The 13,731-nt window shown below is 51.5% G+C and overlaps 4 protein-coding genes across 4 annotated transcripts; 1 reads left to right on the plus strand and 3 right to left on the minus strand.

The window, feature by feature from the left end:
* Positions 1-6,703: 6,703 nt before the first annotated feature.
* Positions 6,704-6,919, plus strand: VTN49DRAFT_4081 (uncharacterized protein; the record flags this gene model as incomplete). The annotated part of the gene is made up of 1 exon (XM_069411988.1): positions 6,704-6,919. One exon carries the CDS (start codon positions 6,704-6,706, stop codon positions 6,917-6,919), a length of 216 nt encoding a protein of 71 aa, XP_069267276.1.
* Position 6,920: 1 nt separating this feature from the next.
* On the minus strand, positions 6,921-7,772 carry VTN49DRAFT_4082 (uncharacterized protein; the record flags this gene model as incomplete). The annotated part of the gene is made up of 2 exons (XM_069411989.1): positions 6,921-7,479; positions 7,606-7,772. The coding sequence occupies 2 exons, from the start codon at positions 7,770-7,772 to the stop codon at positions 6,921-6,923; spliced, it is 726 nt and encodes a 241-aa protein (XP_069267277.1).
* A 567-nt stretch (positions 7,773-8,339) lies between these two features.
* Positions 8,340-10,901, minus strand: VTN49DRAFT_4083 (uncharacterized protein; the record flags this gene model as incomplete). Its single annotated transcript, XM_069411990.1, has 1 exon — positions 8,340-10,901. One exon carries the CDS (start codon positions 10,899-10,901, stop codon positions 8,340-8,342), a length of 2,562 nt encoding a protein of 853 aa, XP_069267278.1.
* A 1,126-nt stretch (positions 10,902-12,027) lies between these two features.
* Positions 12,028-12,934, minus strand: VTN49DRAFT_4084 (uncharacterized protein; the record flags this gene model as incomplete). The annotated part of the gene is made up of 5 exons (XM_069411991.1): positions 12,028-12,058; positions 12,112-12,524; positions 12,583-12,675; positions 12,736-12,844; positions 12,903-12,934. 5 exons carry the CDS (start codon positions 12,932-12,934, stop codon positions 12,028-12,030), a joined length of 678 nt encoding a protein of 225 aa, XP_069267279.1.
* Between the last annotated feature and the right edge of the window lie 797 nt (positions 12,935-13,731).

Raw genomic sequence — 13,731 nt, forward strand, 5'->3', positions numbered from 1 at the left:
AAAAAAAGGGTCCCCAAGGATTCCGTTCACTTTAATCGAGGCAGGCTAGACCGCCCTGGTCGAAACTATTCCCGTTCCTGCGCGGCTCATAATTACTGGAGGACTGCACGTTATTGCCGAATCTTCCATGCGTAACGGTAAACTACTACTTCATTATCGACTAAAACGTATGGGGTGATAGAGCCCTCCTATTCAGGGCAATTCCGGGCACACGTTTATCGATAGCCTTCCGGGCTCGCTAGTGCCCGTCGTGATGAGCCGAATCCTGCAGAACTTCAACGGAAATCCGACCAATACGGAGGGCCACATCGAACGGTCTAGAAAAGGAGAGCTTGCAGCACGACTCATGAAAACTTTGAAGAGCAGTATCAAGGTTATATCCATTAGCGAGGGAACCATGAAGAATTTGCAATTCTCTTGGGAGCAAGGCCCAAGATAGTAATCACATGTCCACATGGGAGCTTTGGAGAAACATGTGCCGCGGGTGAACTTGATGGTCAAACGGCGACTTTGAAATTTAAACCCCAGCATGCGAATGCTCGGCAACCTTTTTGGCCAGAATCGACCACGTTACGACACCAAGTACCAGCTCAGCGGTTTTCGCGAGATGCCATTCGCCAAATTGCAATCAATACGCGAGTCAGAACACTTGCTACGACTACATACATGGAGGTCACTCCTTACTTCGTATTTTTGGGAGCTATGAACCCAAGAGACCAAGAAAGGACGGAGATGAGCAACAGACGGAGACAGCTGGCTGCCATTATTGTCTCCACGAGTCCACCGCAGACGACAATATGACGACATCCTACCACAAGGGGGGAACCCACTTGTCAATAATAAGCACGGCCCAGTCACCATCCCGATCGGCTGCGGTTGGTCGGGCATCAACGCCCGCAAGCCGAACCGGAAGTTGATCTGATGATCTGACCAGCCGGGGGAGTACTTAAGCGAGCAACTCTACTCGTAGTAAGACTTAGTCCCGTAGGTTAGCAAGAGAAATCATGCCACGCCCCCAGGCTGCGCGCCCTGGGAAAGGCAGAAAGCTTTATCCGTTGAAGAGCCGCGTTAGGTTATTATTATTAATTCATCCACGCTCATGTCCGTAGGACGATCACCCCAGACATCGCATTTTACATGTCATGACGATCACAGATCACGGTAGTACTCGTCCATGGCTCGGACTCCATATCGTGCTCGTTGTCATCACTCATCACTGAGTGGAAATGATTGGAAACGATTCTCCGTTCGTTGAACCGTGACCGTGTGATCAAGCACACACGGTCCAAGCAGCTACTCCATATGACTGTTCTCCGTAAATCGCCAACAATCCTCATCAAAAGTCATGTCAGCCCCTCTTGGCCATTCATGCACTCGGTTCACAGGTCCACCATATCTGATAGGCTGGGGATCTGCGCCATGGACACGGAGCCACTTAAGGCCAGAAGCATGAATCAGGTTGAGCCGTCCCTTTTTAGTTCAATCTCTCCGTCTGCCTGTCATTCAGAGATAACCTTTTGCGCATCCATGGCTCTGGAGGGAGCTAATCGCTCCAGCGGGTGCCGCGAGACACCTTCCCAAGGCAGAAGGAGAGAAAGTCAAAATGTGCATCGCTTGATCGCAGATCTCGTTACAGATGGGCTGAACAGTAGCATCGCCCACAGGGCGCCGTCTCAGATCCTCGGACTCTGTCCGCAGTACACGTAATTGTATAATCACGACAAATGACTTTGCAGACATCTTTGAAGTTGTTGTAACAGTTTTCCGGCCGCCTTCCGTCAATTTAGCTTGCGGAGAAAACAAGGTTAACTAATGCCATGAATAATTTGCGAATCTGATTCAGCAGTGCCTCCTCTCAAACAGAGTTCAACAGTCAGGCGTCCTTCGCACGACACGGTTAACTGCCAAGTGGCATGGAGTTCTCCGGGCTTCACAAGGGAGGACGGACCCCCCTGCCGATTGGGATGCTGACGGAGCTGTTGACCCAGGACGTTTCTTTGTGGTGGAGACAGGCAGAGGCAATTATTGTTCAGTAGTCATCATCGTTCCTGGAAAGCTCTCGTCTCCATTATGCATGCGCCCTCTACTCCATAAGTGGAGCAAAGGACAGCCCAAGGACCAAAACAATGGGGAGGTGATCAATCAAGCTGAAAACTGAGGTTCGGGACGGCGGAGTACGGAGTTCCTACGAACTAAAAGCCGTAGGTTTCTCCATAAGGAGTAACTTACAGTTACGAGTATTCGTACTCCGTAGGCTCATACTGGACAGAGCACTCGTACCCGTACCCGTACATAGTGCCTCAGAGCTCGGACCAAGCTGAACTAGTACTGGTACTTGTTTGCTGACCGTGTGCCCCGTCGCAATCGGCGTATTTTTGGTCTGCGGCGAGTTGTCGGAGAAATCTGACAAAAAATCGCAGGGCACGGGAAAGTCGGTAAGTCGGTACTTCTCGCTTCGATGGTAGCTGAATCTGACTCGGCAGAATACTTTCGTAACGCCGAGGGCATTATTGAGGCAGCGGTCTCTCGAGAATGATAGGTGCTCTGTCAACCAATCCGAAAATTTGCATGCCTAGAGACGTTGAGGCCGCCCGTAATTGGCGCAGACCACTGCAGTCAAGTTCTGGAACAGGAAAGTACTTAACTGGACCAAAACGGCGTTGGTCTCGCCGCCTGAACTCAATCTTTCAGAGATTCCCTCCCTGTTCTCCATACAAAGTTTCTCCGTAGGAGCCGTTACAACTTAGCCTACAAAAGCAAAACCAACGTCATGATATGGAACTAACCATGGCCGAGCGAGGCTAGATTAGCTTTCCGGCCCAGTAACGGTTGGGTAAAAAGAAAAAAAAAAAAAAAGGGTGGAAAGCACAGCGCCGCATTTCGGCCAGCGGGAAAAATTGTACCTCCTGGAAGTCCTCTGACAGAAAAGGATAAGCGCATCCTCCGGAAATCGGAAGTCCATTCCGAACAAGTTAGCGCCATTTGGCCAGGACTGGTGGCTCGTTAGCTTCTCCCAAGAGACCGGTACTTGGCAGCGGGCTAACTGCTTTTAGGGATCCAGTGGATCACGTGTGGATACTAACCGACGGGGAGACTAGCGGTACCGACTTTTGCTGGTCTTGGTTAGCCTTTAGGATTCAAAGCCCGGTGATTGGGTCGAACTCCGTAATTCCTCCGTATCCGCCGTCTCAACAGCGCAATATGACAAGGCACAGCTGGCCGTTACCGCAAAATGATATTCATCCACGAATAGCCAATCAACGGTCTAGACTGCCGTCTCGGTTCCTTTTTGCCGTTTTGTCAAACATATTGCAACAGCGTCAACCATCCAGATTCCGAGCACTCTCATTACGAGTACGATTACGAGGAAAGGGAGAGAAACTTCCCTTCAATGAACAGGGAGGCGGAACAATGACTCGTGCTCTGTTGGAGCAACGGAAACAGCTCCAATGAAGACTTTAGCGGAGTGAAGGAGCGCTCTGTAAAATGCATGGCAGTTCATAGTAAGGCATCGCTTGACTTTGCGACGAGGATATCAATCACTTTTACTCGCATGGAGTACGGAGTATGGGCAGGCATACTCGTACCTACATGACCTATCTGCGCGAGAGAGATTAGATGGAGGCTCAGCCACAACGCAAGACATCGAACAGTGGATCATCAATAGATCCACCGTCATGATCGTCTACATCGTAACGTCTATGACAACGGTTTCAGCATGTGCATTGATAAAAAAAAAATATACACAATGACTCATGACTGCGAGGGGCAACTGGAAGACATCAAGACAGCCCACTCACAGAGTGGGTTGCGAGTAAGTTCTCGTACTTTCAATAACTAGGGCAGTTATATTTGGAATAAATTGGACCACGAATTCCGAGCCATCTTCGCTTCGCAACGCGGGTGTTGTCCAATTCGAATGTTCCAGCTGTAAGAAGGGCTATGGAACCCGTGCAGAAAACGGAGAGGGGCAGCTCCATCCGAGTAACATGGAAGCGCTCGCCACTCAGTTACTCATCTTTGTTCCCTGTCGAATCATCAACGCTGATTGATAGACCATGCATGCATATCAACATGCACGTCAACTAAAAGAGCCGTCAACGTGCATGAGCTGACCCCTGTCCAGGCAGTCCTGGACTCCTGATTGCCACTTTAATTATGGAGGCACACCGAAACCAGCCCCATGCCTGAGCGCGGCCGATTCAACCCGGTTGAGAATTTGACCAAGGATCACATTGCAGGCTCGCAGCTTTTTATGCCGCTTGAGATCGATCCCGACGTGATAATGCAGGCAATTGGATAAGTTGTGCTCCAGGAGATGAATTGCATAATCAAAACCGCAATTAACTAGGTAACTACCTACTCCGTAAAGAGTAGTTCACTAACTGGCGTGAAAATTTTCTCCTGACTATTGGTAACGAGTGACTAGTAGTTAGTTAATCTATATGGTAATTTCATCCTCCATTGCGCCTAACTACTGGCTCGTCCTCCCTTGTCACATACATTTACGTACGCCTTCAATGCCAAATAGCCTGTTCGAGAAGTGCTCTTGTGTGTGTGACATCACAGGGAATTACTGTTCGGCAAGTGCATTTGCGCGTCTGCCGGCTGCCCAGATCTGTAGGAACTCGAAGCACAACCTGGTCACTGAGCGCTAGAGTTTGCGCATTCTGCATACCGGTGTAATTACTCTAGCTCTTCTTAAAGCGCTGAACAACCAAATGCAGAGTTATTGAATCTGACGATATTGACGAACGGTCCCTTGAATTAGGGTTTGCTGGCCATGTGACAAGCCGACCTCGTCGCAGCCTCAGTGCATGACCTTAAATCTTCTGCAGACCAGCCTGCTGTACAATTTCAGCCCTATCAGTGATGACTTCAAGTACCCCATCCGCAGAGACTTCAAGCGGCACATCTGTGCCAGATCGGGGGTAAACTGAGACCACGGAGCTGCTTTACTCTATCGTCGCTGCAAGTGTACTCATTTGGAAACCAGCCCTTCCATCCCATAAGAACCAGCTGCCCTGATCACCCTCTAGGGGAATGAACGGAGAGGTGAGATTGGCTATCATTCAGGTTGTGCTGCTCAGAATATGAATTCCTTCACCAAAGGAGGAAATGGATGGACGGTTGCACCAGGCTGAAAAGAAAAAAAAAATACGAAGGAAAAACTCAAGGAGTTCTTGCTTGCCGAGCGAAGCGCAGTTATTCAAGGTCTCCAAACATTCTAGCGTGTCGACGGCTAAGCTCCGTGGAAAAAGAAGATTTGTTGGAGAGAAATGCCGAACGCCGACCCGACATCACATTTTCTACGTGCTTGCCTCCCGTGGTTTAAGTGCCCCATCTCATTGGGAGGAAAGCTTAGCCGGCAACGTTGTTATTCTCTGAAGCGATGATTTTGCTCTCTAACAGCGTTTCGAATCTGTCTTTTTTCTTCGTTCCGACGCACCCGCTTGATTTATCCAGCGTTGTAGCCGACAGCTCGAACGACGGAAACAACTACCTTGGGAGTTCTAGCGCTGATACTTTTTGAGGAAAACACGAATAGACGGAGCTCAGACGCAGGGACGTGAACCCTTGAGGCTACACGCGAAGTAGCAGAGGAGAAAAAGCAACGAGTTTAATTCAACCCGACCCAGGAGCTCGACAGAATAGGTAGCTACTAGGTACTTCTGTGCGGGAACAGCTCATCAGGCTCCAGCGCATAACAACTGAAGACAAGGGTTGCTTTCGTCATCTTCCAAATCAATCGCATCCATGATTCTAGACCTGCTATCCAACGGAGCACGACGATATTCAATGAGTTTTGCTGGTTTCCTGGCCATACGGCAGTACCGGCTACATTCTGGATTTGGATTTGGACGCATGCATCAAAGCACATTGTTCGCACTCTGGGATCATTTGCAGCTAGTACTGTGGGTATGCTAAGCTCGCTAAGGCAGTTTGAGCTACCAGGGTGTAAAACAACCAGCTTCAAGCTAGCAGCAACTTCTCGACAGTTCTACAGGTACCTCAGAAACTTGGTCAACCTTCGCGGCAACTGACAAAAGAAGATAGTACCCAAATGCTTACCCATGGCATTAACTCGGTAAGAAATCCGGTGTCATTGCTTCATGGCTTGCATTGATCTGATCTGGCATGGATCGGAGATCCAGATTTCGAGAATCTAGATTGTCATCTGCGTGACAAATCGGAGTAACGTACTGCCTAGTTATGTGCTATTTATATACGGAGTAAAGCTAATAGAATCGACGCTTCCTACAGGGAGCTCGCTGCTATGATCAATCATTTGTCAAATCCTATGCATCAACAAAGTACAAGTCACAGGAATACAAGGATAGGTAGCAACCGGCGTCCTCTAAGACATGTATTCCGGATACTTAGAGTCCCCAACTAAGCAAGAGACAAGGATGCAGAGTAGCTTTGAGACTCATCACAATGATCCTCGGCTCAGCCCTCTCTGTCCAATCTCCAGGGTACCTACCTCTAGGCGAGTTACATACTAGCATCCCATACTCCGTACACCCGTCCTCGTACAGAGCTAATGGCTAAATGCTGTGCATGATCCCATGGATTGAAGGATACGGAATGCTCCGTCTGGCCGTTAACAAGGGTCTGCTAACAATGTTGCACTTTTTTAATAACCTAAGTTTGGACCCTGGATCGTACCCTGGCTCGACATGCATACGCGAAACGTCATGTGATGTGTCATATATCATTCGACGTGAACAGTAAGGGATCTGCGGTGTCCATGGCCGGGGTCGAGATGTGCCTGGATCGATTCAATCTTATCGAACAGGTAGAAGACAAAACCGACAGCTCAGGCTTCAAACATCATCTTGATTTCATGAATTTCCGTATATACTGCTCTAGTTTGCTCCGTACACGCGATCTAGGGTCAGGTACCATGAATCTATGACTCAATCCACCGGAGTTACTTTCTTCACCACCCTCGCCGGCGTTCCCATGGCCACACTCCAATCCGGGATATCCCTCGTAACCACACTCCCCGCGGCAATTGTACATCCTTTCCCAATCGTCACTCCCGGCAAGATGACCACATGCCCCCCTACCCAACAATCATCCCCAATGACCACGGGCCTTGCATACTCGATATTCTTCCGCCGACTCTCCACCTCCGTCTCATGCGTCGCCGCCAGAATCGACACATGCGGACCAAACATGACCCGATCGCCGATTGTCACCAGCGCACAGTCCAGAATGGTCAGGTTGAAGTTGGCGTAGAACCGTTCCCCGAGCCGAATATTGGCGCCGTAGTCGACGTTGAACGGTGGCTCGATGAACACGTCGTCGCCTTTGACTTCCCCGAGAAGTTCCCGCAGCCATTCCAGCCGCTGCCGCTGCACAGCATTCAGATCCTGCGCCGTCTCAACGGCGGGGAAGGTTGTGTTGTAGCGATGACACAGGGCGCGGGCCCGGTATCGGGCCGCTGCTAGTTCGGGAACGAATGCATCGTATCTAGTAATTTACTGTCAGCGGGAGTTTATATTTTTCACCGCGTGGTCGGTCTCCTTCTATTAGTTCCCGGCTTCTTTCTCAATCTACAGAGTAATATATAAATAGTCAATGACAGTGATTGCTTACAGCATCCCGGAAATCATCCGCTCATATTCTTCACACCATGGTACATGATTCAACTGTCGGGCCAGCGCAATCTGCGTGTCATCTTTGCTGGAGCTGGGACCCTTCTGTGTGGATGATGACGACGACGACGACGACGACGACGACAACTGCGGCTTCGTGTCAGTCATGATGATGATCTGGCATGCTGCGTTTCTTGCATGCATAAAACTACAGCAAAGCACAAACAGTTCAGCATGCGGAGTATAACATGACAACAAACTGTTTTTATATGATCGAAAAAAAAAAAAAAAAAAGGAAGGGACGCGAGGGGCACAAGGTGTCATATTCATAATCTCTCTGTGATTGGACGATCAAAACCAACATGGCGAGTTTCCATTGGCTGTCGGAATTTCGGAATCTCGGCTCGGTTACCCACTTCCCCACATTTAACGAACACGCTAGTCTGCTTTTGGAAGCAGTTACGAGGGCTGACGGAGTCCGTAATTCCGACTCCAAAGGGAAGCTGCCTTGGCTGGACTAGGAAGGAACGAGGATACGAGTACGAGGGATTTGCGAGCAAGGAAAAAGGTACGAGAATTGGATAATCCTTAGATTCAAAGCAATCATTGGGCTGCCTCACAATGACGCCAATATGTACATAGGTCGATTGCTTGGATATGTACGGAGTACTCGTAGGGATTTCCTTGAATTCAGTCAGACCACCCATCGTAGTAGCGGTGAAGGCTTCCTCGTGGTCATGAACTCGCGTGCACCTCGCCAACTCCGAGACCAACGGGTCCCCCAGCACCACTGCCTGCACTGCCGCCGCCACTTCCTGCGGATCCTGTGGCAGACTTGCCCCTCTCCCGCAGCCTCCGACCCTCAATGAGACCCCGGAGACCGCGCTTTTGCAAGCCGATCACGCTGCTCACCCCTCCGGTCCAGACAGCCCGCTCGTCCGTGTCCGTGTTGCGTCGCCCTCGTCGGCGCGGGCCCGCCTCGTCCCCGGCAGCCTCGGATTCGGATTGACTGAAGCTCGCGCTCGTTGCTGCCGATGTGGCCGTGTTCAACTCGTCGTCCTCGTCGCCAGAGCGTGACGGCAAGTTAGTGTCGATGCGGAGTTGAGGATGCTTGGACGCGCCCGGCCGTGTCGGGTGTTCGGCCTCCGACTCTGAGGTATCGGGCCGTAGCATGGTCTGCTGCCCGTCGTATCCGTTGGAGACTTCCTCGTTGAGCACCTCCAGTGTGCCGCTCGGACCGCTGAGGAATCCGGTGCCTCGCCCGCCACCGGCCGCCATCGCCGCGGCGTTAAAGACAGCGGCCGCGTTCCGTCCATCCAGAACCTCATGAAGTCGCTCGACCGTCGCTTCCAGCAGCCCATCAATCTGGTACGGCCGAGCAATCTGTAAGATCGAGCATAGGGTCTGCGGTGTGCACAAAGGCGACGACACCGGGGGCAAGGAGGAAGTGTAGAGATAGTAGAGCAAAAGTCGGATAGTATGAACAGTGTGTGGCAGGTAGAGAACGCGAGGGCGTGTAGCTGGTGGTAATGTGTGTGCCGTGGGTAGTTCCAGGTTTCCTAGCAGCCGCGGCAAAGCGTGCTCGCTGTTGACCAACGTCGAGCCGCTCACTGCTGATGTAATGGTGATGGCGGAATTACGATTGGGACCCGAGCCCAGCGTGGCACGTAGTGTCGCCACATCAGACGCTCCTGAGTCCGAGGATTCGCGGAGCAGCTGGATGAAATAGGGACCCCAACGGCGCGACAAGATCCGCGAGTTGACCGGAATCTTCTCTCCGCCAAGCGCCTGGATTTCCATGTCGGCAAACTCGGTCATGGCCAGGGCCACCCTGCCCAGCTCATCGGATGCTTTCGAGAATGGCCGACCGCCAAAGGTCAGCTGCATCAGCTTGGGGCGGAGCGACGCCGGAACGGCGGGAGCGCTGACCGAGACGTAACCCGATGTAGGTGCCGTACGGCAGGGATTGTTGTATAGTCCATATGTCTCGAGTTCGACAACGCACATGTGCGAAAAGTTCAACTGGCGATGATTGTAGTCATCCACCAAGCTCCGCTTCCGGTGCCCAAGAACGACAAACGCATTGCGGCGTTCCCACAAAACTCCTCGGTTCCAGCTTCCGCTACTGAACACGGAGCCGCCGGCATCAATCCGGCTCCATGTCAGCGTCTTCAGATCCAGCACCCAGAGCGCATATTCTTGCTTGGACGAAGTCAGGTATGTTCCGCTAACAATGAAGTGATTGCCGACGACGCCGCCATTGGGGAATCGCAGGCCAGGAGGTGAAACTTCGCCCGTTACAGGCTTCTCGATGAGCCGGCCATCCGGTAACCGAACCTGCAACTCTAGCTTGACATCCAGGAAATTGTAATTCGAATAAATCAGCATGGATGTGCCCTCTCCTTGCCTCTCGACCGTTGTGGCATTCCCCTGTCCAGCGCCAATTTCCGAGACATCCATGGTTGTCAGAGGCGCAACAACGCTTCGATAAGCACCACAGCTACGCCCCAAATGCGTTGTCGATGTCCACTTCAGGCTTCGGAAATTGAAAACACTGATTTGTTCGATGTAGTGGTTCGAGCTGTCTTGGCCGCCAACCACGATCATTTCGGCTCCGCCGGTGCCGTCAATGTCAATTCCGATTGTACCTTGGTGCGGGTTCGAAGACGAAGGATTGTTGTGGATTGCCGACAAGGGCGCACTAGTCGAAGTGAAGCACGCGCTAGACGGGAGAATTGTAGCGCAATGAGCATATCGGCCTTGCGGCGCATCTTTGGTGTGAATCCGAGTCCATGTCCGCGTTGGAATGTCGTAAATGTGAATATCCGACATGACTTTGACTTCAGGCTGTCCATCCTGACCGACCTGTTGCCCTGCGTTCTGCGATCCATCGCCGTCCGTGACTGGCGACATGCCTCCATAGCAAACCAATTTATTGTCACCCAAAGCACACACGCTGTGGAAGTATCGCGGCGGCGGGATATCGCCGAAAGTCTCGAGCTTGGTCCAATGCCGTCGAATCAAATCTAGTTCGTAAAGACTGGACGACAGGCGAGGTCGAGAGCGCGATAGGACCCTTCCTCCAAACACGTATAATTTGTCGCCCAGTACGGTCGTGGACGCGCCGACCAAAGGGCGCGGTTCTCGCCCAGTGGTCCGCCGGACATTACAAACCAGGCCAGACAGGTTGACGGGGCCGGACACGGGATTCTGCTGCGGAGGGGCGGCCGACGATCCGTCTTCTCGACTGCCGTCCATCTGGTTCAAGCTTAGATTCGATTGACTTCGAGCAGCCATTTTGAGTGAAAAGGGCTCACTCTGTCTTCAATTGCAGATCTGTCCGTGTCAATCGGGGGAGACTCTAACTCATAGGAAACTTTCGTGCAAGAAATTGAGTCACTCAAGGAAATCGGATCTATTCAGGCGATCGCGCTGACAAGAGTTGACCCTCGAAGAGCTCGGGGAGCGACTCAGTTCATCGCGGAGGGAGTCAGTCGAAACGGGGCGCAAAGCCAACGACCATGCAATTGAAAGTAAACTCAAAATAAAACTATATTGAAATCCGACTTCCTTGACTCGACCAAGTCTCCAGACTGCGGAGGCCTCGGTTGGCACAAGACGTGGCCAAAGCCACCGCGAATCCCTGTCTAAAGGTTCTCTTTTCGATTCCCTTCGGTTGCTAGCGGTGCTAACTTATTGACCCGGTCGAAACGTCAGCCCCACTACCGCCGGTCAATGACACTGAGCGATATCTGGGCAAGGTTTCCAGCAAGCAGGCCGCCAAGGCTGCTTTGCGGTGCGACGAAAAAACGAGCGCAGGCAGACAAACAAAGTCGACAACGAGGGTGCGAAAACGAAGGAATCCGGTGAACAAGTTCAATAGAAGCGGAGAAGGGAGAAAATTGTGGTGTCTGGTCCACGGGCCCCGGTTAAGCTAACGCTAACGCTGGACTTACTTGGCTAAAGGGAGACTGGAGAAATCGTTCGTTCCCCTGGCCAAACTTCCACGCCGTCATGGTTAACCCTAGTCTAGATCAGGGCCGATAAGATAAGCGCGCAGTGCTAGACGAAAAGAGGAATGTAAACAATGCCATTTCCGTATTTTGTTTATTGATTGCACGCAACGTGGCTTCGGACACGCGGGGTGAGAAAAAAAAATCGCACCGAATGTTTCTAATTTCTGCAGCATCCTACAAGCAGATTAATTCAAAAGTAGATAGTTTACGTGTGTAGCAGGCGTTTACGTTGTTCCATGATGTAAGGCTACTGACGCCAGGGAATATAATTTCGGTCATCACAGACGTGCTCGTTGAACCTGCAACATTTGACCGGTATCATAAAAAAAAAAGCTCATCGTGTCATTACATAAACCATCATTGCGCCACAGTCCCAGCCACAAGCCCATCTCACACATCTAATGCATTTATTTGCCCACGTTGGTGAAGCGGAGGTACCTGTCATCAAAAGTTAGATCCCTGTGCAAACTGAAGTGAGGCGCAGCACTTACGGCTTGACCTCGCGGACCTCGCCGAACTTGGCCTTGGCGTCCTCGGTGGAGACAGTCGGCGGAACGACGACATCGTCGCCCGGGAGCCAGTTGATCGGCGTGGTGACACCCTTCTTGTCCGTGGTCTGGAGGGCGTCCACGACACGGAGCACCTCGGCGGTGTTACGGCCGGTCGAGGCAGGGTAGGTCAGGGTGAGACGAATCTTCTTGTTGGGGTCAATGATGAAGACCGTGCGGACGGTCAGCGGCAGACCCTTCTGGTCCACGTTGGTGGTATCATCGTAGTCCAGCATGTCATACAGGTAGGCGATCTTGCGGTCGGGGTCGGCAATGATGGGGAACTTCAGGTTCGAGCCAGTGACCTCGTCAATGTCCTTGACCCATTCGTGGTGCGACTCGAGGCTGTTGGCGCTCTGCAATCCGTTAATTCTGCATTCTGTGTTTCGCAGGCTTTGTTCTTCAGCTACTCACCAGACCAATGAGCTTGACGCCACGAGCAGTGAACTCGGGCTCGAGCTTGGCGAAGGCACCCAGCTCAGTGGTGCAGATGGGGGTGAAGTCGGCCTGAACACGACTCCGTCAGTATGAGCCATTGGTCTCGCAGGTCTCATCTGGATCCCGTACCGGATGCGAGAACAGGATGACCCAGTTGTTGCCAATGAACTCATGAAAGTCAATGGGACCCTGGGTGGTCTGAGCCTGGAAGTTGGGGGCAATGGAGCCCAGGCGCAGACTGTCGATACAGTCAGCCTCGAGACAATCAGTGAAGTCAGTCCAGGATAGGCACATACGGCGCAGCACGCTGTTCCGGAGCAGCAGCCATTGTGATAGAAGTTCTGAATCAACTGGAGCTTGATGAAGATGACAAGGCAGTCACGATTGCTAGCTGGAGATGAAGGATGAGAGAAAGGCCGACGACTTGGATTCAAATATATACTCCCTCTACGCGCAATTCACTCTCTTCCAACCACCAGAAAATCATCCCTCTACCCCTCCACCCCTCCTCCACCAGTTCCATTCATGGATTCCCGGTGTTGATCGGCGATCACGCAATCGCTTTGACCGCCCGCCGGCAGAATGGTTGTGATTGGGTCCCGATGATGTTTTCAGTAATTTTCCTCTATCCGGAAAGTGTTTCACTCGCACGTTGAAGAGTTTCACAGATACCACATGGCGTCATCGCGTTTCCGTCACGGTGCAAAGTTGCAGCTTGTGCTTACTTACATGACATGATTACCTGCTGCATCTGGGTCTTCTCCTTTCCATAAAAAGTTAGATCATGCACAATTGGGCAAGTGAGAAATCGATCCGATCGTGCATCGTTCCAGATTTAGTCTAGATCATAACTCTAAATGTAACTTTAACCAGATCGGGATGCAGCAGCCCGCGTCAAGCCAGCACTGCAGGAACCTGACGAAAGTCATCAACAGTGAGCCTGAGGCAGCTACCATAACTTCATAAACATTGCCTGGAGTGCGTTGAGCACTCTGAACACTTCTCGACTCTTTAAGACAGAGAAAGTGCCTGTCTTTCACCCTTCAACCAGGATTCTTCGGTTTTCCGACCACCATTCGGCCGAGATATTTTGAGGGTCTTTTGTTCAGCCAATCCAACATGCAA

This window comes from Thermomyces lanuginosus, assembly GCF_041956635.1.
Source record: "Thermomyces lanuginosus strain ATCC 200065 unplaced genomic scaffold VTN49scaffold_31, whole genome shotgun sequence".
In the NCBI taxonomy this organism is placed as follows: domain Eukaryota; kingdom Fungi; phylum Ascomycota; class Eurotiomycetes; order Eurotiales; family Trichocomaceae; genus Thermomyces; species Thermomyces lanuginosus.